Below are 27570 nucleotides of genomic sequence, written 5' to 3'. Positions count from 1 at the left end.
TTGCTTGTGAAGATGACCTACCGCGATTGGGCACGGGCTAGTCACGGTTTCACGTGATCATACGCAAAGTCGTGATAGGCTGGCGCCTGGTTGAATTGGGCCATTTTCCAGATGCCTCGTACGCCCTTCGCACGTTTTTTTCGGGCATGTGTACGCCTTCACGTGGTCGCCCAAATGTTATCACCTCTTCAGTTAAAAAAAAGAAAAAAAAACTGCAATGACGTTATTTTATAGTCAGTGATGACGTGAAATCGGTTCTGCAGGCGTGCGTGCAACGAATCACCAAAAAGTGGTTCCAGCAGGGCATGGGAAATGTACCAGGCTGGAAGCTCATGTGCATTAGGCTCTGGAGGGAATATACCGAGACGATGCCCTACCTAAAAAAAAAAAAAAAAAAAAAACAGTATAACTTTTCGTTAACTGGATTATGGAACAGAAAATGAGACCGAATTCCTTGCTGAAAACTGAGATACAGTTTGTTGACTATTTTTTGCAAACTGGATTACAGGTTTCCAGCAAGAAGTCCAGTTAGATTTCTTGTTCCATAATCCAAATAGCGCAAAGTTATACTGATTTCTTTCTCGGTATGGTGGACTTACCTACTGATATCTAGATGGCCGGTATCTGTAGCAAAAGAAATGAGAGAACAAGAAAAAAACATGGCATGTCCATCTCAGCAAGGAGATATTGCATGCGGACGAGATTGCGGCGCTTACTGCTATCTGACTCATCCTGATGATGCATAATAACTGGCGCTATCAATACACACCTGCTGCTGTCGTACGCACTTAAGTTATAATCACTATTGCATGCTCGTGCATTTGGTGAATGATTTAAAAGCCGCCAGGTGTACACGCCCAGAAAACGAGAACATCATCTAGCGCAGGTAGTTGAGAAAGAAGTGTGGAAGCCAATCTCATTCAAATGATCCCAAAACGCGGATATAAAATATGCCTATTGCAAAGAGCGAAAGTATGCAGGTAAGCTGGTTAGATCCTAATCTGAACCCTGAGATTAGAAGAAATGAAATAACTGACAAGGCGGCTTGACTCAAGGTTTTAGGTTAAGACAGGCCTTATCAGATACCCAGGTTCACGGCTCTTCAGTTTGTACGCCATGTATCATTGCCAGTTCAATGTCTCGCGGCGACGAAGCACCTCCTGTATCTTTCTGTCGTTGCTTGGTTGTTTCCGCTTATGATGTCTATGACTGGGCATGTTTGACGTTCCGCCGAGTATTGAGCATGTCTGGATGCGTGTGAAAGCAGTGTTCAAGGTTTCCTTGTGTTCATTCCAGTTTGGGATGGTGGCTGCATTATGGATGATATGGATATCCGCTTCCACTTTGCTCGCAACGTGCGGTGTGATCTGGGTGTTGAAGCGGCGATACCGCCATGGATTTTTCAAGCGTCTAGGCATCCCTGGTCCGGAGCCCGATCTCCTTTTTGGCAACTGGCAGCAGCTCAGAAAAGACAGAATCAATGTGAGTCCCTGACTTCAGCCATTATTTGCTGTCGCCTGAATTAGATCTTATGTTAGATTTAATTCAAGCCAATAACCAAGTTTCAGGTAAGCAAAAAGAAAACGCGAGTGCAAACAATATGGAGAAGATTAAATACGGTAAATTTACCCAACACAGGCTTTTTCTAAAGGATGACAAAAATACGGAGAAGTGGCAATCACAGCTGAGTTTTATGGAACAGAAGGGTCCTGTGTGTAGTCGTTACACAACAAAAAATAGAAAAGAAAAACACGAAGATATCATTTGCGTGATTACACAACTGTGAAAAGGGAAATATACTTGTGAAAGCAGTTTTTCTTTCGCTTTTTTTTTGTCTTTGAGGTACGTTTTCTATTTAAGGGTCCGATCTGTTCATTAAACTTGTGCTGTGTCCGAGACATATTTTTGTTTTGTTGTCGTCTCTTAGAAACTACGGATCTGGTAAAGTCAAGTTGCACAGTCATAGGACGAATCTTTTTTTTTTTTTTTTTTTTCCTGGAGAACTTTATTTTTTATATTTTCTAAAACTGATCCTACAGCATCATTAAACCACCTGAACAGTTTTAGAGCGTTTGTTTGTTTTTTAATTGTTCTTTTGCCATTCTCTTGTGACACAAAGGGCGTCAAATTTTGCCTTCTTCAGTTTATGCGTATATTTCTTCTACACACAGAAAACCGGTAACCAAGATAGCTTTTTGCCACAGTTATTTGAAGGAATTTTGAGTAAGTTTTTCACACCTGGCGCACTCTTCACACGTATACTCCACTCTCAAGTTATCACCTGTTTCCCTGCACTCGATCGTGTCTGGTCTATTGTTTTCCTTTTTTTTTTTTTTACTATACTATATTTCTCTCGTTTTGCCCAAACAGGTCATGGAGGATTGGATTCAAAAATACGGAAATATTTTCGGCTACTTCAAGGGGGCGGTTCCTTTCTTCATCATCAGCGACGTAGAGATGATTAAGCAGTGCGTTGTGAAGGAAGCGCAGACTTTCTACGACCGTCCGGAGCCCAGCATCAGCATACAGCCCTACATTCAGACTCTTCTCTTCCTGAAAGGCGAGCAGTCTCAAGCGAGCGGTTATGTACTGTTTACGCGCTGCGAAACAATTACCATTAATACTATTGTCACGTCGCAGGCGCGACAGTATTAAAACATTACAAGAAACGGCTACAAAAAAAAAAAAAACTTTTTAGCGATGTGAGAATAGTAGTTGGAATAGAATACCGCTACCTCATTCAAAGCCTTCACATTGCCAGAAACGAGCACTGTATATCGAACTTTTTTTTTCCGCGTTATATCTAGGGATGACGCTGCGCCAGTCGATTTGAAGCACTATTTGCACACATCTAAAAACGTTTTAACTGAACTTCTTAACAGTTCTTTTTCTCAGCGCAGTCGCATGCTGCCACAGTCAAAAAACGCACGAAATAAATATATAAAAGGATTAAATAAACATAGATAGACAGATTAATTTCCGGTTCTTGCTATACATAATTCCGCCGCTCACTGCAAGGAAACATGTGTCACTGGGCTGTGACTGATGAGCGGAGCAGAAATATTTTGAAGACGATAGCCAATGTGCATGGGTTAAATTAGGTTCACACCCCAGTGAACGAACATGGCAGCTTGCAGAGGGTCATTCGTTTTACCCTAGGTCCGAGTACAGCCGATGTTTCGAGTCGACGGTGCCAATCAACTGGTGCCAAAAACGCGACGTCACCACGTTCGTCGTCTTTATCTGCCTGGGCTGTCGATTGGCAAAGCAATAAAGTATATAGTGCCAGCGCCGCGACCTTCCACTTTTATTATGTGCGTACGTTCTTGTACATCTTCTAGCCGTTAGCTGCGCCCGAATGTATGGTGCAACACATTAGAGTTGAATAGTTACATAGAAATCACATTATAGCTACGCAAGAAAAGAAAAGAAAATGTTCCGCAATCCATTGCAGACGTGTCGTCGCAGTTCTTGTCGGGCGACTTCCGCTCGATCCTTTCTTCTCAAAGTGTTAATGCCTCGACGTCGCGTTAGCTTCACTCTTTTATATCGACGCAGGTGACGAATGGAAGAAAGTGAGGACGTTGATGAACCCCAGCTTCACATCTGCAAAGATGAAGCTGATGACGCGCATCATCAACGCCTGCGCGGACGAGATGCTGGACGTGTTGGGTCGCAAGGCCGAGGAGGAGGCCCCCGTTGATGTGGGCAAGGTCTCCTGCGGATTTTCGCTGGACGTCATCGCCAAGTGCGCTCTCGCCTGGCAGGTACGCGAGGCACTACCTCCGGGAAAATGCGCTCCGAAGAAAGCGCGCCTCTCTCTCCATAGAGAACACGCGGGAACTCAATAACCGAGATTGACGCGGAGATAAATGAACATTTAATTATTCGTGATTTACGTAACGCTGCTACGCCAAGAGGGAATTTTCGCGCGAAAGTGGCGCGGGGGCAGATATACCAACATGCACAAATGTATTTACATATATCGAAGAGTTATTAGATTCCGCTATCAGAGAAGACAAATCATACCTTGGAATCTTGGACAAGAAAACATTTCTCGCAATCAAGTTTATCAAAAAATATTAAGAAGATGTGAATCGAAAGCATTGATACACAATTACCGGCTAATCGATTCGATTCTACAACTGTGTGAGAAACAGAGAGGTGAGTATTTAAAAATATAAGTCCAGACTAAAACAGTAAGTGTCCTAATAATCAACTCCTTTTGGTGACAGCTGACGTAAAACCCTAAGTGCTCGCATTGGCCTCATTCCTGCCGCTCGCAGGGGATTCTTCATTTACTTTCCTTCACTAGATAACCGTGATTATTAGCACTCGCGCTTTCTCTGACTACACCGATATATTGAAAATAAACAAGGTTAGGGTGTCGAGCAGGGACCGAGGAGTACGTAAACCTTCTTTACCGTAAAATAATGTGTGTGGTGAGAGAGGAAGCACGAAGAATATTTATTATGATCACATCATGCCACTATAGTTCGCCACTCCATTTCGCTATAATTCGCCACTCCATTTCTGTCTGACCGCAGGCGGCGCTGCAAACCGATGAGGACAATAAAGCCGCATCGTCATGGCACTCATTGTTTTTGAGCGGTTACTATCACCGACAAGACAAAGCCAACCAGGCACATTAAATCCGACGCCATGTTGCGCATTTTTTATTTTTATTTTTGTAAGCATGTTTGGTTTAGCCGATGATAGCCAATCCACAGAATCGTTACGATGCACTTTTGCTCTGCTACATTGTCTCCATCGGTTTGAAGCGACGCGGCTGCGTTCAGAATTAATATCAAACGGAAGTTCGAGTTGTCCTACCAATCGCAAGACCTCTCTGATTGGCTGCCCGATTGTTTAGCAAGAAGTCACAATCGCAGGGCGAAGCGGGTGGCGAGCCACGCAGTTATCGTCGCTCCACATAAAAAAAAAAATATGCAGATTTCGTTGAAAAGGACGTTGCAGGAGGCATCACTGAGTATAAAGCGCATTACCATCATAAGGCGCTTGCCGCATTTCTTGTAAAGCTGTCATTTGCAATAGACTCACGGGTAAAGAGTATCCAGCGTCGCGTTATCCCGCTACCTGAACCAATGTAGAGTCGTCAAATCTATTTCCAGTTGTTCGTGCATTGCCCAAAATATGTGTTCTTTCGTACGGGCTAGAGTCACCGACGAGGTAAGAATGGCAGGGAGGAGCTTCATTTCTTCCGCCTCTATACTCCGTTTCACCTTATGTTGTACCGCAGAGAAGGCTAGAAGCGCGAGCTCATAGCGTTGGGAGCTGCTTTTAACGCACGAGAGCGTGTGCCGCCGAGATGTGCCCTAGAGCAAGGAGCTCGCGCTTGTAGCCTTCTCTGTGGTACAACATTAGGTGAAACAGAGTATAGCGAGAGCTTCCTACTCTCGTCAGAGCATCGGCATCTCGTTCACACCGAGCGCGCTCGCGCCGCCAAAACACTGCCTAAAGCGTGTTTTACATGCAGCGGTTTTGGCCCTAGAGCGGCGCGATTTCTGCCGTCGCGGCGCTCTGGCCAGCACCAGCGGTTGAGTGGCACGAGCGCCACGACGGCAGAAATCGCGCCACTCTAGGGCCAAAATCGCTGCATGTGAAACACGCTTAAGGAATCGGCGATCGCTGGATGCCGGCAGAGCCGCGTATAGGGAGAGTTTGGTCAATGGGAGGCGCGGGCAGAGGCAGGGCGTGCACCAGACGCAGAAAGTGGGCTTGACATGGTCTCTCGGCCAACCAGAAGCCTAAAAGAATCCCCTAGAGGTGGTAGCGAGAAACTGCTTTAATCAAAGGTGTATGTTGATATATGGTTTTAATAAGCTCGTAAGAGTGAAGTGTAGTAACCCTTCATGATTAAAAATAGGGTGCATCTGATGTTTCGATCATGATCATGCAGAAAGATGTTAGAAACGGATGTGTCGCTCAACTCTGTTTTGCTTGGACAGTGTGTGACCACTCGGACGGCAGCATCCAGGCCCTTGTCGTTTGGCGTACGGAATATGTCGACCGTTCCGCTAGTCGCAGCCTTTCACCATGATTTTAGGTGGCAGCAATTGAAACATTACGAGCACCACATTTTTAGTCACCGACAGTTACTCCGACGCAATTATTAAGTTTGTTTGTCGTGACCACCGCCAGGGTATTATTTCCGGCTTCTGGTTTGCTACATTTGAATTTGTGAAGATTCCCCGGAACACGCCCAGCCCTCTTTCGGCCAATGGCGCCTCTTCATTTGTCTCTTATACTTCCCAACGAAAGGCCAAACTCTCTACATATACGGCTCTGGATACCGGGCGTGCGAAAAACACGCCCCGCGCTTCTCACTCTCTTAGCGACTATAGTTTTGATAAATATAGAATCTGACCGTTCAAATGTAGAAAGCACATTGCACATTGATTCAAGGGTTCTTTAGTAGATCGCTGTATTGGAAACAGCCGACCTACGAGCTCTGTCCTCAAAGCGCAACATCTGTCGGTATCGGTTGGAGGATTTCTAGTGGTATGATTACGTACGACACACGCGTACCGGTATAAGCCAGGACTTCCGTAATCGGTGATAACGCCGAGTTAAATCAACAGCACCTCGATAAAAACAAGACCCGTGCTCCGCTTTTCTTCGGCCACTTAAGATTGGGGTCCCACGGGCGCCATCTTGAACAAGGCTGTAGTTCAACCTCCAAGTCGGCGACGCTCATCCGGTCGCGACAGCGCTACTAGAACAACGGTTGGGAAACTGCCACAGAGCCTGCCTTGAAAACGTGGCTCCGATCCGTACTCGAGAACAGAACTAAAGGTGATCGCAACGACTCCATATCTCCCTCGCTGGCCACCCCAGGTGCAGCGCTGCTCAGATATTGGTTCTGGTCGTATCGCTCAAAAGCCGGTGGCGTCATTTTGCAGTCCCATTTCTCAGTTGCCATATAAATCAACTTTCATGCCTTGACTCGTCGCTGAAGGGCGGCGCTTTTATTGTATCCAGTTTGGTCTCGGAGGACGCGAGCGGTCTTGGTTTCAAGGGTGGTTTTCCCACCTGAGTGTTTTAGTAACGTTTCTTCGCGCGCATAAATATTCGCGCACGACACCGGCGTTCCTCCTTCCCGTCTTTATTGCTCGTAGGCTGCGGGACGTGGCTAAGCTCAACTTAGGTTCGAGCTGTCATTCTGCTCAGGATCACGGCGGCCGTGTCTTTCGCGCTACCTTAAATAAGCAGCCTCTATTACAAATAAAAGACTCGATTTTTCTTTATCGTTTGAACTCTTGCGGGGAACAGAACCGTCATTTTTCTCGTAGGGTGGATCGAACAGTTTCGTCCATCTTTTTCTACATACACAAATATAAAAGCCAAGATGCGCGCAGGAATGCTACTTAAACGAAAAGTGCTAACAAGTGTGTTCATATTCATATGGAACCTTTATTAATATAGTGATGAGAACATGTAATACTAAATCGTGTACAGAATGTAATTTGTAAATTGTTCACCACAGTTAACAAATATCAATGTCCACCTTTATTTTTTAACTATAAATTTCAATCACATATCTTCTCCCGAATCTCATTGTAACCATAGCCTTTTTTAAGATATTTTATTAAACCCGCTTTAATGCAGTTCTTTTCATTTAGTCTTCTGTTGCGCGTAAGAACTCATGTTAGGAAGATATCTTATCGGCTGTGCGATCGTGCTTGTGCCACGCACGCCGTTGTACAGAACTTGGGAATTTCCGATATTTCTAGCTATATTCTAATCCTAGCAATGACAGACACTCCAGTGTTATGATGTCGTTATGACCTGACGGCGGAATTTATTTTAGCACACGATACTCAAGGAACTCCGCCGCCATAGTCACAAAAAACTTATAGCAGGAGAAAGCCTGTTTTTGCTCCTCAGAGTGGGTCACCACTGGACGTATGCTTTTATAGCAATCTAGAGTTCCTTAGAAATTATTATTTTAAAATATATAAATTTTTCAATCGGAGCAGGGTGCCATCGGAGAAGGGAGCCATTGGCGCACAAGGCTTCTTCTGTGTGAGCGTATGACTAAGCCTTGCTGATCAAATAGAAACAAAGGTTACAAAGTAATCGAAAAGCGATATTGTGGTAGCCAGTGCTCCATCTACGGGTTTTTTCATAACCGGGAAATTGTGATAACCACTGCACCACTCCAATATTTTTATCACTGTACACCACACCATCCTGTAATTCTGCCTTTTCTATCTGTCTTACAAATGTTCCAAGAACAGGATGTATTCAATCAGAGGTGTTCTAGAGCAGCGGTTCACTATCGTTTGGCAGTTGCGGACCCACTGAGCGACTCAGAGGACATTCAGTGATCTTCACTGCCAACAATACTGGGCGCTTTAAGTCGGCGCTCCATTGCTCCTACTCCGACGCTCCGAGTATCATACTCCGAGCGCAGCAACTAAACGACGCATAGCGTACAGGAGCGCGACACACCGAGGCTGCGTTCCAAACCTACTCGAATGAATCCGAGTTACCCTGGCGGCTTATGTCACGTGTCAACAAAAGTAGTGAAACGCTGGACGCGAGTAGGCTTTCGATAACCACCTTTACCCTAGAGTTAGATCGAGTAAGTTTTGGAAAACGGCCAGAAAGAAACTATCGACTGGCCACACGAGCTCCTTCCGGCCGTGCATGGATACGGGTGGCAGCAGCCGAAAATATTTCGAAGATAAATAATTAGACCCGTGTGGAGCGGCAGAGTCTAAAGCAAAAGAGACGGCGACGTTATGAAGTTTCTACGAACGGTTTAATATTCCTGAAAGGTTTGAAGACTCGCTTCGTGCACATACGTGGAAAGTTAACTTGACAGATCTATTTATTGACCATGCATGCTGTTCCGATTTAAATTAAAGACAACATTCTTGAACCCGCTCGTAGACGCAGGAAACCCTCAAATTTGTCAGAGATTCCATGGGTCCGTCGGCTCCGCCTCGCTGCGAGAGAGAGAGAGAGAGAAATTGATTAAAGTCACCCATGTTCGGGCAGTGGTTGCTAGAGGGTGAGGCCTTCCGGAAAGACTTGGCGGGTCAGGTTGGAGCTTGGGGGGTGTTGTTGAAGTTAAGGGGTCTTGCACATGGGAGATTTGCTGTGCTAGGCGAGGCCAGAGGGCAGTGCGAAGGTCCGAGGGGGGAGTGGCCCAGCTCTCCCAGGTAAAGGACATGTTGGGAGGGAGGAGATGTGGAAGGAGAAAGTGGGGAGATTGTTGGGCGCGTGCACAAGACCAGTAGGTGCGTCTCACATCGGGATAGGCACCACGGACCTGACAATGGGGGGTTCCGGGGCGGTTCATAATGTAGTGGGTTATGAGGTCGCACGGCAGGGAGAGTGTCTGTGCCTGACGGACGTGTGTACCCTCGCGCCGTGTGAGGTTTGGGGTAGGAGGGGGAAGGGTACGGCGAGAAAGGTGGAGGTCTTTCAGGCGCTGTCGTTGAGCCTTGCGATGGGCGGCACGTTCCTCTTTCGGGTTGTAGTCCGGGGGCCAGGATTCAGGGTTGCTCGGAGTCTCGTTTGCGCGAGCAAGGGCGTGGGCCCTTTCATTCCCTGCGATTCCCTGGTGTTCGGGGCCCACTCAAGATAGACAAGATAAGGGTGGGCAGCCATGTAGGATGTCAGATCGTGTTTGATGTGTGCAGGTACGGAGTTGGTTGAGAAGTCTCTGAGGGCTTCTTGACTATCGGAGCGGATAGTAATGGATTCGATAGAGTGGGGCTGTAGGAGGATGGCCTCTGCTATGGACTGTGTCTCTGCCGCTGTAGGGGAGGGTACATGTGCATGGTGTCGGACTGTCTCTCTTTTGGGGCCCACTGTGACGGTGGTAGAGATGCCGTCGGTGAAGGCGGCGTCCGTGTAATAGATATCGTGCGGTGGTGTAGAAAGATGAAGGGCTCTGCTTTGGCGTCTTCCGAGATCCACGGTCGAATTCATGTGTCGGGAGATGGGTTTGACTGTAATGCGAGGAATCATCTCCCACGGTGACGGTCCTTTGGGAAGGGGAGAGAGGTGGACAATTGGGTATCCGAGGGTGGACAGAATGGCGCGGCCTTGCTTGGACGTGGTTAGTCGGTGGTGTTGCGCTGCGACGTGGGCTTTCGTTTTCTCTTCGAGGCTGTTGTGAAGAGCAGTGGCCGTGATGAGGTAGTTTGGGGCGTACGTGGGCACGCCGAGTTCCGTGCGGAGGCATTTTCGGAGGGCGGTTTCCAGTTTGATGTATTGGGTTTTCGTGAGGGTTAAATAAGGGAGGGCATAGCGAACACCGGAATAGACGGTCGCTTCCACAATCTTGCGGAGGTCGTGTTCTTTCAGGCCGTGAGTGTGGCGGGTGATTTGGCGGAGCATGTTATATATGAGGTGGATTTGTTTGGTGAGTTTTGTTATCCACACTATGCTCTTCCCATCTTGCTGCCATATGAAGCCCAAAATACGGATGTGAGGCCGACGAGGGATTTGGCGGCCGTTGAAGTTGAGGCGAATGAATATTCGATAGAGGTCTGTTTCTTTTCGATTTTGATACACAACGACGACATATTCCGATTTTTCGGGAGAGCATTTGAGACCGATGGGGATTGGACGTGGGTTTGGATAATATCCAAGCCGTCTTGAAGGGTACGTTCCTGTGTCCCCGGGCTCCCGCGGGAGCGCCAGATAGTGACGTCATCAGCGTAAATGGCGTGGCACAGGTCCGGAACATATTGTCACGAATGACAATTGACGAGGCGATAAAGACTGAAGAAACTAAACGTTTAATGGGGCGAACCTGTGCCCGAAAAATAAAAGGGCACAAGAGATAATAACAGAGCGTCGAAGTCGGCGTGACAGCAGAGTCGAACGCTGGTGCGAAACTGACCCCTGCTTGCCACGCGGAGCCGCTTTTGTACACGCGTTGGCTTCTGGAGCATTCGATGTAGAAGGTTCGACGCGTAGAACATTCTAACCTCGAATCAGCTAGACGGTTCTCGAATTCACCAGAACATCACATTACAGTGTAAACAAAAATGCGTAGCTGCGGCCAGGAATCAAACCCTGGCCCTTCGCATGGGAGGCAAGCGCGATAACCGTTAGGCTACGGCCGCGCTGCCTACTTGGCGCGCGGCATTACTCCCCCCTTAAAAAGTGCATCGCCCCGATGCAACACAAAACAAAACAAAGCACATAAAAAGAACGGCAAACTAAAGAGTCATTTGAAACACATAAGATCCACAGTCCTATCGAGCGTAGTACGGCTTCAGGCGCACGACGTGGACGACTTCAGGTCGTGGTGGGCGGCGTGATGATGTTCTTGTTCCGTCGGGCATCACCTCGTAGTTCAGCTCGCCGAGGCGACGAAGTACCTTGTATGGTCCAAAGTACCGTTTCAGCAGTTTCTCACTGAGGCCGCGGCGACGGATGGGCGTCCACATCCACACCCTGTCTCCGGGCTGGAAGTGAACGTCCCTGCGACGAAGGTTGTAGCAGCCCGCGTCGACGCGTTGCTGGTCTTAAATCATGAGACGGGCGAGCTGGCGGACTTCTTCGGCGCGTTGAGCGACCGCCTGGGCGTCGTCGCTCTCATTGTCAGATGGCTCATGGGGCAGCATTGCGTCCAGCATGGTCGTTATCTTCCGACCATGTACCAGCTAGAAAGTGGTGAATCCAGTGGTCTCCTGAACCGCCGTATTGTAGGCGAACGTGACGTAGGGCAACACCTCGTCCCACGTCTTGTGCTCTACGTCGACGTACATAGAGATCATATCGGCTATTGTCTTGTTGAGTCGCTCGGTCAGCCCGTTGGTCTGCGGGTGGTAAGCAATGGTTCGACGATTGCCGGTGCCACTGAGACGAAGGATCTCTTGTGTCAGCTGGGCCATGAACGAAGATCCAGGGTCTGTGATGAGGACTTCAGGGGCGCCGTGCCGGAGGACAATGGACTAGATGAAAAACTTGGCGACTTCAACAGCCGTGCCTGCTGGAAGGGCTTTCGTCTCGGCGTACCGTGTGAGATAATCGGTGGCGACGATAATTCAGCGGTTTCCCGACGTTGACGGCGGGAAAGGGCCAAGTAAATCCATTCCGATCTGCTGGAACGGCATAGACGGGGGAGAAATCGGATGCAGAAGTCCTGACGGCTTCGTTGGCGGTTTCTTGCGTCGCTGACACTCGTGGCATGATCGAATGTATAGGTGAACGGTTTTCGGTAGCCTCGGCCAGTAGTACTTTTCTCGAATCCTGGCGAGCGTCCTGCTGTAGCCAAGGTGTCCAGCCGTTGGGTCGTCATGGCATCCTTGGAATATTTCGTCACGAAGGCTGGTAGGAACAAACAACAGCCATGCTGTGTTGTTGTTGATGAAGTTCTCCTTGTACAGCACCCCTTGCCGCATGAAGAATGTATGCAGGATTCTTAAGAAAGCACGGGGAACCGAACTCGCTTGTCCCTCTAAGTGCTCGATGAGCGCTCGCAGTTCAGGGTCGTCTCGTTGGAGTGCTGCCATGTCGCTTACGTGCAAAGCGCCGAGGAAACACTCATCGTCGTCGTCTTCGATACAGGCAGGACCGGCCTCGACAGGAGCTCTTGACAGGCAGTCGGCGTCATGGTGCTTCCGGCCGGACTTGTACGCAACGGCTATGTCGAACTCCTGCAGTCGTAGGCTCCATCGGGCGAGGTGTCCAAAGGGGTCTTCCAGATTCGCGAGCCAGCAGAGCGAGTGGTGGCCCGTGACCACGCGGAAAGGACTTCCATACAGATATGGGCGAAACTTTATTATTGCCCAGACGACAGCAAGGCACTCCTTTTCAGTTGTAGAGTAGTTCCTCTCAGCCTTAGACAGCGTCCGACTCGCGTATGCGATGACTCGCTCTGCCCCGTCCTGCCTTTGAACAAGCACCGCGCCAAGTCCGGTGTTACTGGCGTCCGTGTGGATCTCTGTATCAGCGAACTGGTCGAAATAGCCAAGAATCGGGGGCGTCTGGAGTCTTCGTTTCAGCTCATCGAATGACCGCTGGTGTTCGCCTGTCCATTCGAACTTTACGGCGTCCTTCGTGAGGTGCGTCAGCGGTGCGGGCAGCTTGGCGAAGTCCCGAACAAATCGTCTGTAGTAGGCACAAAGTCCGAGGAATCTTCTTACGGCCTTCTTGTCAGACGGCGGCGTAAATGCAGCTACGGCGCGGGTCTTCTTGGGGTCAGGAAGAACACCTTTGTTGCTCACGACGTGGCCAAGGAACTTAAGTTCACCATAGGCGAATCGACACTTTGTTGGCTCGAGTGACAGGCCGGCAGTCTTGATGGCTTGAAGCACGGCCCAAAGTTGTTTCAGGTGCTCGTCGAAATCTCGCGAAAACACCCCGACGTCGTCGAGGTAGACGAGGCAGCTCTGCCATTTCAGACCTGCCAGCACGGTGTCCATGACACGCTGGAAGGTGGCTGGCGCAGTACAAAGCCCGAACGGCATCACTTTGAATTCGTACAGTCCGTCGGGAGTGACGAAAGCAGTTTTCTCCCGGTCGCGTTCGTCGACTTTAATCTGCCAGTAGCCACTGTTCAGATCCATCGGCAAAAAATATCGGGAGTGGCGCAGTCGGTCTAACGTATCGTCGATGCGGGGGAGCGGATAGACGTCCTTCTTCGTCACAGCGTTCAGCCGACGATAGTCCACGCAGAACCGCAGGGTTCCGTCCTTCTTCTTTACAGGGACGACTGGGGACGCCCATGGGCTTCTTGAGGGTTGAATGATGTCGTCGTCGAGCATCTCCTGGACTTAATCTTGAATCACTTTCCTTTCCTTTAAGGAGATTCGATACGGCGACTGGTGGACAGGAAGTGCGTCGTCGTCGGTAACAATGCGATGTTTCGCCATTGGTGTTTGGCGAATCTTCGATGTCGTGGCAAAACAATCACTGTATCCGGCAAGGAGATCAACGAGTTGCCGGCGCTTCGTAGCTGGGAGCTCGGCGTCAATCTCGAGCGGCGGCGGCGTAGTGCTCTTCTGCTGTGGCGACGAGGTTTCCTCGGAGATTGCGGTGACCACGGCTGGCGCCTGAAGCTCCTTGACGTGGCCCACGGTGGTACCCTTCGTTAGGTGCTGCGGATCCTCTCGAAAGTTCGTCACAAGAACAGTTGTACGCCTTTCTTGGAGATACGTTACGCCTCTTGCGACACCAATTCCTTTTTCGAGGAGCAGTTGGACGCTGCCTTCCAGAAGAGCTTCACCGTGCATGGCTGCGTCGGTTATTAACGGTGACGAAAACACTCGACCGCGGCGGTAGGTTCACATGGTCGGCGATAACTCGGATCGCAGTTGACGTCGTGTTGGTCTCCACGGGCGGTAAAACAGGTTTTCGCAGCGTCAACTGGTTTGCCCCGAGGTCGATGACGGCGCCATACTCACAGAGAAAGTCGATTCCGAGGATAACGTCCCTTGAACAGTCTTGCTGAACGACGAACCTCACAGGGCACGTCTCACCATGGATCTCGACGCGAGCAGTGCATCTCCCGACTGGTGTGATGAGGTGCCCTCCGGCGGTTTGTATTTGTAGTGCATCCCACGGCGTGGTGACTTTTCGAAGGCGGCGGGAGAGCCTCCCACTCAAGACCGAGTAGTCTGCTCCGGTGTCCACGAGTGCTGATGCGTCGTGGCCGTCAATGACGACGTTTAGGTTATTGGACACCGCTGCAAGGGCGTCGTTTCAGTCTCTAATAGCGTTCGAGTGGGGGCCCTCCGACGTTCGTGGAGGATCTTGGCGTCGGTCGTCTTCGGCAACTCCACCTCCAGGGGTTGCCGCGCCTAGTTTCCCCAGCGTGGAGCGAGGGGCGACAGGCTTTCACGTCGGGGTCGGTGCATCGGCGAAGCTGGACGTCGTGGCGAAGGCGACCGGAAATCTCGGCGGGACGCAGGCTCGGGGGGCTGAGGTCGTCGCAGGTATTCGTCGATTTCCCGAGGCCGTTCACCATAACGGGGTCGCGGGTCGTTCGGGTGGAACCCGCGCAGCCCGAGTCGACGAAATGGGCATCGGCGGTAGGTGTGGTCTGCTTCCCCGCAGTGGAAGCACAGAGGGCGTCGGTCGGGCGTTCGCCACACATCGGTCTTCCCAAGTGCACGGGGCTCCTGGCTGGCGTACTGGAACTGGTCATCGCGGCGTCGGTCGTGCTGCGGCGCAGGAGACTGACGTCGGGGCGACGCAACATAGGCTGGAGGAGGAGGCGGTGGCCGTCGGGCCGCTGCGGCGTAGGTCAGGCGTTGGCTCCTCGGGTGCAGCTGCGCTGGCAGGAGCCTCCAGTTGAATTGCCTGCCGAACTTCTTCGCGCACCACTTCGGCTATCGACAGCGAAACCGGCTGGTTGGCAGCAGGCACCAGCTTCCGAAGCTCCTCCCGGACAACGTCTCGAATGACCTCCCGGATGCCCGGGATACTGGAGGCAAGCTCGCAGCTAGACGGCGTGAGGGCAGCGAGGCCGGGTGGTCGATGGTAGTGGCTGGCTCGGGCTTGCAGGGCACTCTCGATGTTCGTCGCCTCAGTGACAAAATCTTCGAGTGTTGTCGGAGGGCTACGAACAAGGCCGCCGAAGATGTTGTCTCTCACGCCCCTCATGAGGATTCGAACCTTCTTTTCTTCCGTAGCCTGAGGGTCGGCGCGGGCGCTCAGGCGCAGAACGTCCTCCACGAAGCCGGTGACGCTCTCGTTGGGGCCCTGGGTTCGGGTTCGAAGCAGGTCTTCGGCTCTCTCTCGGCGGTGTTGGTTGAGAAATGTTGCCTTCAGCTGGCTCTTGAACACATCCCACGATGTCAAAGAAGGCTCGTGATTTTCGTACTAGTGCCTGGCAGTCCCTTCGAGCGAAAAATACGCGTTTTGCAGACGCTGCTCGTCGGTCCAGCCATTGTGGCGGGCGACACGTTTGTAGTGGTCAATCCAATCCTCGACGTCTTCGTAGAGTTCACCGTGGAAGGGGGCAGCCGTCCGCGGTGCGACGGGCATGAAGATGACGGGAAAAGCGGTGAGGGCTTGTGACTGGTCGGCCATCGTCGTCTTCTTCGGTTTGGGCTTGTCCAGCAGCAAACTGTACTCAGGATCCTCTCCCTTGGTGCGGCGGCTGGTCCGAGTTTCAGGTTCCGCGATGAGTGGTCTTCTCACCGAGCCGGGAATCGGACTTGCACTGCGGGCCCTTGGAGGGGAACACTGCACGGGCATGCGGTACCCCGCACCTCCACCAAAATGTCACGAATGACAATTGACGAGGCGATAAAGACTGAAGAAACTAAACGTTTAATGGGGCGAACTTGTGCCCCCCCAAAAAAAGGGTACAAGAGATAATAACAGAGCGTCGCGCGCGTCGAAGTCGGCGTGACAGCAGAATCGAACGCTGGGGCGAAACTGACTCCTGCTTGCCACGCGGAGCCGCTTTTGTACACGCGTTGGCTTCTGGAGCATTCGATGTAGAAGGTTCGACGTGTAGAACATTCTAACCTCGAATCAGCTAGGCGGTTCTCGAATTCACCAGAACATCACATTACAGTGTAAACATAAATGCGTAGCAGGGGCCAGGAATCGAAGCCTGGCCCTTCGCGTGGGAGGCAAGCGCTATAACCGTTAGGCTACGGCCGCGCTGCCTACTTGGCGCGCGGCAATATGAAAGCTTAGAGGCAAGGTTTCTCATGGTGAGGTTAAATAAAGTTGGGGATAAGATGGATCCTTGTGGCGTGCCGCGGGAGATGGGGAAGGAGGGAGATGGTTGGCCGTTGGGTCCGGTGATTTGGGCGGTACGTTCGGAGAGGAAATCTTTGATATAGTTGAAGAGGCGGCTTCCGGGTCGAGTTTCTTGGAGGTTGTAGAGGATGGCGGCATGAGTAACGTTATCGAGGGCCTCCTTAAGGTCGACTCCGCAGATAGTGCGGAGTTGGGCGGTGCTCGGGTGTGCAAAGACATCTTCCTGAATGCGGAGAGCTACGTCTTGCGCGCCGATGTGTCTTCTAAACCCAATCAGGGTGTGCGGAAGATGGTCCTCCGTTTCGAAGTGCCAATCAAGGCGGTTGAATACCAATTTCTGCATTAATTTTTTAATGCATGAGGTCATTGAAATGGGGCGGACGTTTCTTGTGGTCGTGCGCTTTCTGGGTTTAGGAAGCAGGATGACATGAGCCGTTTTCCATTTCTGTGGGAGCCGTCCAGTGACCCATACGCGGTTGATGTGTGTCAGTAATCCGTCGAGTTTAGCTTCGGGAAGGTTACGGAGCATGGTATATGTGATGCAATCGTGTCCTGGTGCGGTGTGACGTTTAAGTTGAAGCATGGCGAGCCAGAGTTCGCCGATAGAAAACTCTGAGTTGATTCCCGTGTCTACGTCTTCAGGCAGGGCGAAAATGTAGTGGACGCTGGGTTTGGGGTGTCAGGAATGGGGGTAGAACGTATTGCGAATGTGCTCAATGAGGGTGGAAGGTTCCAGGTGTTGGGCCAGGAGCAGTTTTTGGAAGATGTGCCGAGGTTTGGCCTGCCCTAGGATGGAGCGGAAAAGGTTCCCAACCCTGGGGGTGTGAAGTCGGCCGCTGAAATTGTTGCAAAGGTCAAGCCAATGCTGTATGTCAAGGTGGTCAACATATTCTTCGCGTTCGTAGTTGAGAGCTTGTGTTCGGGCTTGGAGGGTGATGTTGTGCTTGCAGTGGCGCCAGCGCTTGACCAAGGCGCGACGTTTGTCCCATAAGGAGAGGAGGTGGTTGTCAACGTGAGGCTGGTCCTCGGTACGCCCAATCACCTTAGTGTGTTGTTGGATCGTGCCGAGTATAGTGGTACTCCAAGCTACTGGGGACAGGGTGTCGGTGTCGACGGTGTCGAGATCCGCTCGGGCTTTCGGCTAGTGTGTAATCTTGGTCCGGGGATAAGTGGCGGTGGCACGACGGAGACGGGAGCTGATTTGGAGGCGCAGTTCCAGGATGTGATGATCGCTGCCAAGAGAGTCCTCTGTGTTCTCCCAAGTAGCTCGAAGTGGTCCGCGAATTCATGTGAGATCCGAGGTTGTGTCCGACTATTGAGCCGTGCCTAGGCGTGTGGGGCTAGACGGTTCCGTAAGGAGAGTGAAGTGGTGATTGCTGGTGAAAGAGGCCAATTTACGGCCTAGCGGCACCGCGCGGTCATAACCCCAGGCTGGATGAGGGCGGTTAAAATCTCCAAGAAGGAGAACAGTTTTGCGAACATTTGACTTAGGGTGGAGGGTTTACAGCGGCGGGAAGGGCGTTGAGGGTTGGCTAGGAGTCCAGTACATATTGATGATGGTAAGGCGATGGTCACTTATGAGAGTTGTGGTGGTTACGTGTTCTTACGAGAAGATATTACATGCGTAATATCTTCTCGGGTGGTGGGGAGGTCTTTGCGTACGGAAGTACGCGTCATGGTGGGGGTGGTGCTTTCATCCGCAGTGCCCCGACGACGGTGGGTAATGCTCGGCTGGGCGAATATGTCGTAGCCCCGTAGGTTGAGCGCTCCTCCAGCTTCTTGAATTACGAGGATGTCGGGTTGGGTGTCCGTGAAGATCATATGGTTGAGGAGGAGGTTTTTTTCTTGCGGAGTCCGCGGCAGTTCCACTGCCAGATGATCACAGGCTGCTGCGAGCGGGGAAGGCTCAGAGTCATGGAGCTGTTATTCATCGTGTGCAGGATTGCGGTCTTGGATTGAGGCAGGTGTACGCTTGTGGGGATGATGGTCCTCTTCTAGTACGGCAATACGAGCTGTGAGGTCGTTAAGAGTACTAAAGAGAGGGGCAAGAACTTGGTTTAGGACGGGGACAATAATTTGTTGAAGGAGAGACGGGAGTATCTGGTCCAGTGCCTTGCGTACAATTTCTTGTATGTCGGTTTGTGAAATTATGGGTTGTGTGATTTGAGGGGGAGCAGCGAGAGTGGCGGGAGCGGGAGAGGTGGGTAGAGGGGGAGAGTTTGAGCCACTCACCTCTCGGGTTGGGGGGAAGGCCTGGCCGATGCCAATGTTCAAAGGCCTGGGCAGATCGTGTGATCTGGAGTTCTGGCGTGGGGAGGATCTGGAGCGTCCGAATGGTTGGAGGTTGTGCACCGGATAAGGTGGAGGGGGAGCTCGGGTGTTCGTTCTTCGGGAGTGGCTGCGTTTGAGGGTCCTGGAGCAACGGGCAGATTAGACTTGGGCAGGTCCTTTGCTGCGGCTGCGGCTGAGTGATGAGTCTAAAATGCCGAACTGGTTGGAGGTGGGCAAGGTGGGCCAGTTGTCAACCCTGGTGTCTAGAGGGGGTGGGCCTTGAGTATGGGCGTTCAGGCGGTGCCCAGCTCTGGTTCGTTTTTGTAGGGACTGTGTTGCTTCAAGGCGTGCAGGGCAGGAGGTGTCTGTTGCTGCGTGTTGCCACATGCGGCGCAGCGCACGAACTTGGCTCAGTTTGGGCATACGAGGCTTCGATGTTCGAGGCTGAAGCAGTGCTTGCATTGCTGGCTGTTAGGGCGTGGTAGGTATTGCCTGAAGGCCGTGGAACAAAGGATGCCATGTCGAGGGAGAGTAGGTCCTTCGATGGTGACGAGGAACGAGGCCGTTTGGCCTAGGCGGCGGAATCGGAGAATCCTACGGGAGGGAATGTAGAGCTCTGAGTGGATGGCTTCGTCACAGAGATTTAGAGATACTCCGTGGATAACTCCTTGGGCGTTATTCGGGCTGTTGGCCTCGTGCGTGTTGGCGGGATGTAGTTTGCCTTGAAGAGGGAGTGTTTCAAGAGCAAGAAGTTTGGTGGCCGCAGAGTCACGATATGCGTCCACTGCCACTAGGTTTTGACGGGATCGCAGCTTGATGAAGGTGTCGCGGCTTTCCTGCTTGGTAAGGCGGGCTGCTTGTTGGACGGTTTGGCCGATGGTGGTAGGGCTCACAGATACCCAGTTGGTGTTGTACGTGAGCTTCACGATTATGGTCCGGGGTGAAGGCAGGCGTGGCGTTGGAGTGGCGCGTGTCCAGCCGACTCCATCGTCGGCAGTGGCCATGGGGAGGTAGGACAGGGGGGTCGGGTTTGAAACTCTAGGGGCGCAGAAGGTGTTCACTGACGTCCAAGGAAACGTTCAGCGGGTTTTAAGGCCAGGAACTGGGAAAAATTGTCCTCGCTGCGAGACAGAGCTACGCCGATACCGGCACACCGTCGTTCGATAGCACGTCAATTCGTTTTTAGGTGGTATGCATGAACAAACCTTTCCCGCAACGCTGACTGGTGTTTCGGCTTTTGAATCAAAGTATCTTTCTTCGCTGCGGCTGGGCTAAGCATTCTAAGCAGGGCAGAGGTCTGGCTGTCTTTTTATCACAACTTTTCTATCGCCAAGCTAGCGGCACGCTCGTTCGATAGATCAATTCGTTTTCACGCAAGACGCATGAAGAAACCTTTTCCTGTTTCGGCTTTCAAATCGAATTATCTTTATTCGCTGCGGCTGGGCTAAGCTTTATAGAAGGGACAGAGCAATCCGAATGTCTCCTCATCTCGATAACTCTTCCGTCGTTGTGCTACCGGCACGCTACCTTTTGATAGGTGAATTTCTTTTTCAAGCGAGATGCACGAACAAACCTTTTTCGGAATGCTAATTGCTGTCTTGGCTTTCAAATCAAATCGTTTTTACCTGCTAGATTAAGCATTAATCAACTGAAAATGGGCAGCTGCCCGGCTACGCCTTTCGTTTCGACGGTCTCAACAGCAGCGCAGCCATCTTGTTTGTTTACGTGACGTCACGCGGAGCGCGAAGAAGTCACTCTCGCTCCGAGAACTTTTCGGTGCACGAAGAGCGCGCTCGAATGTCAGTCTCCGGTGGCACTCCTGTCCGTTTAGTGAAAGGAGCGCCAAACTCTTGCGCTCCGGAGCACGGACTTAACGCGCCCACTGGTAACGAGAAAGCATGCATAAAACGGAAAGTTTAGCAAGGGCCATAAAAATGGACTATATTTGCAGCTGCCCGGATTACAGTATAGCTTTATATGTTCCTGATATGATTATGAAGTGGCGCTAGCAGCAGACGTCCAGTATGGAAAGTATTTTTGCATGCCGTAAATAACGCTGCCAACGTCAAGCTCCATGGAAGAAAATCCGAGTCGTATGTCTCACTCAACATTTTCTTGTTTTGTAACTTTGACTTAATGTAAACCAATGCAAAAAAAAAAATGACTTCACAGAGACCTTGTCTACGCAGACATCGATGAAGCTGGTGACCATAGTGTTGGCAGCGACCAGGTTACAGTTCTCAAAGGCAACACGACAACTAAGAAAACAAAAGCCGCCTCGGACAGGTGGTTTCCGGCTATCCCCGACGACAGCTGAGAAGGTTGTGGAGGACTTCGAGAACAGCAGCAAGAGGGTGAGTGCGTCTGGATACGCGGAATACGTAGACTAATTAAAGCGCCTCATCAAACAGCATTCTACAAAAGAACGAGGTGGACGACGACAAAGAAAGCGATGGTGGGACGCGGAAGTACAAGCCGCTATCAGATTGCGACAAGAGCTGAACAGGGAGCACCGCACGGTCCTTCTTGGCGGCCACAGTGACCAAGTTCCTTTAAAGTGGCATGCGTACCAACTCCAGAAACAAGCCGCAAAGCAACCTGTCCAAGAGAAAATGGCTCAGGCTGACATGGTCATAATGAGAGAAATCAGTGCAAGCGGAAGAGATGCACCTAGGAAGTTCTGGAGGTACCTAGGAACTCTCAACGGAAGGGAGCAGTGCCTCACTATCCTGGACGAAGACACAGGGCAGCCAACAGAGCGACTGGCACAATGTCTTACAGATCATTTCGTAGAGGTGTTCTCGCCTCCGGAAGCGGCACCGCTACAGGATCTAAGCCAGACGGAAGGTACGGCCTTGACGCCGGATGACGCTACCTGTGTAACAATCGGGAGGGTGTCCCTTATACGCGCACTGGCGCTTATTAAGAACAACACCGCCCAAGGCTTAGATAAGATTCCGGCAAGTGTGCTTAAGGCGTTGAGGAGGGAGTCCAGGGATCAGCTGGCGGACATCTTCGAGAACATTCTGTCTGGGACAGAAGGGATTCCTCGAGACTGGAGGGGTGGTCGGGTCGTACTGATTCCTAAAAAAGGATGTGATCGTCATTACCTTCGACACTACAGACCCCTGACCGTAACAAGTACGGTGTATAGGACTTTCGCTTACATCATGAAAGAGCACATGACCGCATGGGCGGAGGAAGAGGGTTTACTGACGGAACTCCAAGGAGGCTTCCGACGGGGGCGCCGATTGGAAGATCACCTGTATACCCTTACACAATGTATTGAGGTGGCCCGAAGGGAGAAAAGGAATCTTATCTGTTGCTTTCTAGACATCGCGAAGGCCTACGATAGCGTCCCACATACCCGGCTCGTTCGTCAACTCCAGGATCTTAACATGCGACCGGAGTGGACAGCGTTCATCTACCGTCTTTACGATGGTAACAGGGTTAGAACCCAGCTCGGTGAGTGTATGTCTGAGGAGGTGCTGGTGACGAGGGGCTTGCGGCAAGGATGCCCCCTATCTCCGCTCCCCCTATCTCCGCTCTTATATATGCTCTACGTGACCACTCTAGAGAGGCAGCTCATCCGATCAGGGCTGGGCTTTTCTCTAACTCACCTGGAGCATGGCGAGACCGTCAACTGGGTTCTGCCGGGACTAACTTATGCAGACGATGTGGTACTGACTGCGGCATTAGTGTCTGAAATGCAACAACTTCTTGACATATGCACTCATGAGGCTATAGAGCTTGGCTTGAGATTCAACGCCGGCAAGTCAGCGGCGGTTGTGTTTTCAGGCTCCCTCGAGCCAACACTCGGCAGCCTTCGCCTCGGCGGATGCGATGTGCCAATACTCGACTCATATAAGTACTTGGGAAATGCGGTCAAATGCGGCAGACTACCTACAAGACCACCACGCTTATCTTCGCCACGCAGCCACACGAGGAGCCAACATTCTCCGTAAGCGAAGCCTTTGGAGCTGCAATCGGTTCATTGTGTCCCGGGAGCTCTGGAAAGCGGTAGTAGTACCTGGACTGACATTTGCAAATGCCGTAGTATGCGTTCCCGGTGATGTCCGAGCCCATATGGAACGCCGACAGAGAGAGATTGGACGCCAGGCATTGGGCTCCCACGGGGGGGTCGCCAACGAGGCAGTTCAGGGAGAGCTGGGCTGGTCCTCCTTTGAGGCTCGGGAGGCAACCAGCAAAATTACCTACTACGGGCGTCTTCGCCATATGGACAGCTGCAAGTGGGCCAGGAGGTTGTTTATGTACACTCACCTGACGGGGCTGCGGACACGCTGGCAGAAGCGCCTTCACCAACTTGAGCACAAGTATGGCTTTTTTTCTGACCCCGTTGAAGCGTCATCAGAAAGGGAATGGGCGTCAGAGGTTAAGAATAAAGTCCGTGACAACGAGGCCCAACAATGGCTCCGAGACGCAAAAACAAAGTCGACGCTCCAAGTGTACCTGACCCACAAAACAACCATCGCATCGGAAGCACTGCTGTACGACAACAGCGTGGGCAGCCGCTTGTTGTCTGAGGCGCGCGCAGGGGCCCTCCGGACACTAGTTTACAGACGCCGGTTTGATGCTACGGTGACCTCGAGCGCATGTCGGGTCTGCGGAGGCTACGATGAAACGGTGGAGCACGTTGTGCTAGATTGTGCGGGACTTCAGCCTTCCCGGTGCCTACGCCTGCAGAGCCCCTTAGTGCTCGCAGAGGCGTTGGGCTTCACAATTACTAAAATCGAGCGCAACCAAGCAGACTACTCTGATGAACAAAGCTCTGCAGCTACGCAGATAAAGGGGCCTTCTAGCGGCCGGCACTGGCTTGTAGTGGCCACTAAACGAAGACTTGAAGACTGGTGGAATAAGATCCACCTCAGGGGGCATTAAGACTTCTTCGCTCCCAGGCTTGGGCACGAACTTAGTTCGCGCTCGCTCGTTTCAAAGGGAACAAGCCGCATCCTCATCATCATCATCATCATCATCATCAGAGATAAGTCATCGAAAATAGCGGCAAGAGTGACTTCTCACAAATGTGAGAATATTACGAGAGCAATCGCCGTCACAACTTTGTGAGGAAGCGTTGCGAGAACGCTTGTTGCAAAGATGTGTTGCAGGGAAGCTCAAGCAGCGCGTCGTCTTCCAGCGGATATATCTTCAAATTAATTATTTCTACAGCCTGTGTCGGCACGAAGACGGCAAAGGTATAAATTAATCTATTTTATCGGGTATCCAGGAATAACAATTAGACCGTGGTACTGGCACACCAAATATTCAAACACTTAAAAACAAGGAGCACACTCACATTACAATAAAAAAAAAAAAAAAATTATTTCTAGACAAAAACACGCAAACCTCAGAATCAGATACGATTAAAATTTGGCGGCAAATATTTATGTTGGAAGTTCATACGTTGGTGCGCAGTGACGATTATGTATATTGTCGGGAAAGTACATCACGCAAAGAAAAGAAGAAGAAAGTGTAAACTGACAAATTTTCTTGCAAATATTTGTGGTCGCCCTCATGCCATTAGTAATTATTATAGGGGAGTTCAAAGGATATAGTAAAATATCGGCTACATGAGCTTCAAAAGTAAAGATACGAGTCTAAAAGTCACAAGAAAGAATAAACATTCGTATGCGATTAACGCGAACATCAGAGTACCTTTCAGCTCTGCCTTAAATGGAACAGCTTTTGATTGAGTGGCTGTCATTCTTTCGGCTGGAGTCAAATATGTCCAGTTTTTTTAGCGTAATTTCTCTAACAATCCAATAGCCCGGGAACTGGGCACAAATGACTATATTCTCTAGATGTTTAAAAAGGTGAATTGAGTCGATCGTGTAGGTACTTTAGGAATCTTGATATTCACTTCAGATAAGAGACTTGAGGAGTCAATTACGCTATGAATGGTTTTAAACAAAAATACCAAATCCACTTTTTCTCTACGTTGATGTAGGTCTAGCAATCCAGCACGTCCCAAAAGGGCTTTATAACCGAAAGTTTGCCCGTCTCTAGCCATATAGCGATGCTTAAAAATTGAGAAGAGTTTGTGCTGCACCAATTCAGCTTTCAGTGAATTGGTTTTAGAGATTCCGTTCCACACCAATGACGCATAGTCTAGTTTCGAGCGGCACAGTGAATAGGAAAGGGGTTAAAAACGTGCGTGGATTGTTGAATTCTCTAGTCAAGTGGCACATAAGGCTAAGCACTCCTGCCGATGCGCAAACCGTTTTGCCCCCTTGAACATCAAACCTTAGGCTTGAATCAAACACAACACCGAGGTCTTTAATTTCAGTTGCATGAGTCAATAAGGCCCCCTCAATTCGATAAGGAAAACCGACATTCTGAGTTTTCTGAAAAAATGTCAATACTTTGGTTTTTTAACGGTTCAGACGGAGCTTGTTTTCCTTACACCAATTGCTGAATCTGTTTATGTCTACCTGTAGTCTCATGCAGTCGTCAAAGTTTGAGTTTCATGGTATATTTTAATATCATCAGTGGGCTGGAAGACTACTGATCGTAAGATGACGAGAGAACTATTATTGCCAAATATAGAAAAGAGAAGAGGGCGTAAAACCCTGAGACACCCCGCAGCTAATTGAAATGGTTTTGGACGTCATATTTTTAACTCGTACAAAACCATTTCTATTCAGCAGATAGCTTCCAGACTACTCTATCACGTTTTCCCCAACCCCGTAGTAGGACAGTTTAGATAGTAACTTTTAATGGTAAACCACGTCAAATGCCTTGCTTAAATAAAAATAAACTATGTCAAGTTGACTTTGCTTACAGACAATGCGGGAGACTATAGACGTAAAAGTAACCAAATTTGTTATTGTTGACCTGCCAGGAAGAAATACATGCTGACTAGAAATAATTATATTTCTAAATAAGAAAGAAAAAATATATGGATAATCGATTCGAAAAGCTTCGAGAAGGAGCTAAGGGAGATTGGTCTATAAATGAAAAATCGCCACTTTTTCCAGACTTAAGCACAAAAACAATTACGGCGAGCTTCCACATATCTGAAAATATTCCGGACTTTAAAGAGTTAATATTTCTTAGAGCACAGGGATGAATAAATCAAGATAGGTTTCAATCAGATCTGCTTATACTCTATCGTGACCAGATTATAGGTTAGGTTTCATTTTTGTTATACACTCCGCAACAATATTTTTGTATAAACAAATCAAGTGTACCAGGTTACTAAGTCCTTCCGGATGAAAATTAGGAAAGGAGGAATCAGTGTGATCCGTGTAAAAAAAGCAGGGAAATATCTATCTAGCGCTACCATCGGTACTTCACCAGAGGTTACGGTTATATAATTTGCGTTCAAAAAACACATGTCGAGAACTTGGTAATCATACGTGTCATTGTGCTGTTTTAAGCCCAAAAAAGCGGCGAACACAATTAGCAGATCGCACTTCCACGAGGCATAAAATTTGTTCGACAAATTGTTGAGATTCGTTCAGTCTATTTCCTGGGCATTAAAGTCTCCTAAGGTTAAATGTTTAAAGGAGTCCAGCTTGTTGACCGTTTCTTCTACGTTATTAGTGAGGCAGTTACTAAATTCGTCCGGGGTAACTTACGGAGAAAGATAGAAAACGCCAAACTCTTGTCGGTTGTAACAAACCTTCACCCAGAAAGATTCGAAGTGGTTTTCTGAATCTGAACGTCTGGTTGAGCCGATACCCTTGTCCTGGGTAACCAGGAAGCCACCATCTGTTTTTTCTCCTAGAGCTGTCACGATCGCTATGATGCACCTCAAAACTTGGAAGAAAGTAATCAGAAGACGATATTCCAGAGCACAGCAAAGTGTCGTAAGGCAAAACACAAGAAAATGTGATAATGTAACATTAAAAATATATGAGCTTTAGTTAGTAAGACTCGGATATCATGATGATCATCATTAGCATCATAATACTACTACTACTAATGATAATGATAATAAGTAATATTAAATTGTTCACTGTGGGGCGCATTCTTCCATACATAAAAGTTTCATATATATTTTAGACGAATGTGGTCAGCTGGTGCAGGCTTTCTGAACGACACACGTTTAATGATGCAGTAATTTCTCGTTCCTCTGTGCTGCAAAAATATTGTCCATAATGCGAATTGTTCATATTAACGAGATAAGAATGGATATATTTCCCAGTTTGTCCCCGAAAATGGTATCCATATCGGGAGGTATCCAGATTAACCAGGTCCGTATTAACGAGACACGACTGCATCATGATTTAAAATAGGAGTTTGCTCAGAGTGATTTTACGACGATTATTTATATCATACCACACTACTACCAAGTAATATCTAACTTTTTTTTTCCGTGTTACTGAATAAGTTGATGTTCACATGCGCATGCACTGTCAAGAGCAAACTCCACCAGGGAAACATACAACCAGGTGACAAGTTGTGCCGAGCGGCGCTCAGTATGCGCGTGGCATCCAGGAGTGAAAAATTAGATTATTGAACAGACGAAGAAGTGAATTATGCAGGGGAGGTGTGATGATTGCAGGAGAGAGAAATATCAAAGTATACAAGCCGATTTAACGCAGTATAATCTGTTTGCAGACA

General features: G+C 49.7%; 1 protein-coding gene across 1 annotated transcript; it reads left to right on the top strand.

The window, feature by feature from the left end:
• Positions 1-536: 536 nt before the first annotated feature.
• Positions 537-3851, top strand: LOC121832944 (cytochrome P450 3A14-like). The gene is made up of 3 exons (XM_042292860.1): positions 537-1482; positions 2371-2560; positions 3559-3851. The coding sequence occupies exons 1-3, from the start codon at positions 1216-1218 to the stop codon at positions 3849-3851; spliced, it is 750 nt and encodes a 249-aa protein (XP_042148794.1). The 5' UTR covers positions 537-1215.
• The last annotated feature ends 23719 nt before the right edge of the window (positions 3852-27570 follow it).

Source organism: Ixodes scapularis, unplaced genomic scaffold (assembly GCF_016920785.2).
Source record: "Ixodes scapularis isolate PalLabHiFi unplaced genomic scaffold, ASM1692078v2 PGA_scaffold3__209_contigs__length_174095766, whole genome shotgun sequence".
In the NCBI taxonomy this organism is placed as follows: domain Eukaryota; kingdom Metazoa; phylum Arthropoda; class Arachnida; order Ixodida; family Ixodidae; genus Ixodes; species Ixodes scapularis.
This window is presented reverse-complemented; position numbering and strand designations above follow the sequence as displayed.

Bases quoted from the DNA above. Each gene is read 5' to 3' on its own strand.
- LOC121832944 (XM_042292860.1), top strand. From the start codon at position 1,216: ATGTTTGACGTTCCGCCGAGTATTGAGCATGTCTGGATGCGTGTGAAA. The intron at 1,483-2,370 runs GTGAGTCCCTGA...TTGCCCAAACAG, and splicing joins TCAGAAAAGACAGAATCAAT to GTCATGGAGGATTGGATTCA. The intron at 2,561-3,558 runs GCGAGCAGTCTC...ATATCGACGCAG, and splicing joins GACTCTTCTCTTCCTGAAAG to GTGACGAATGGAAGAAAGTG.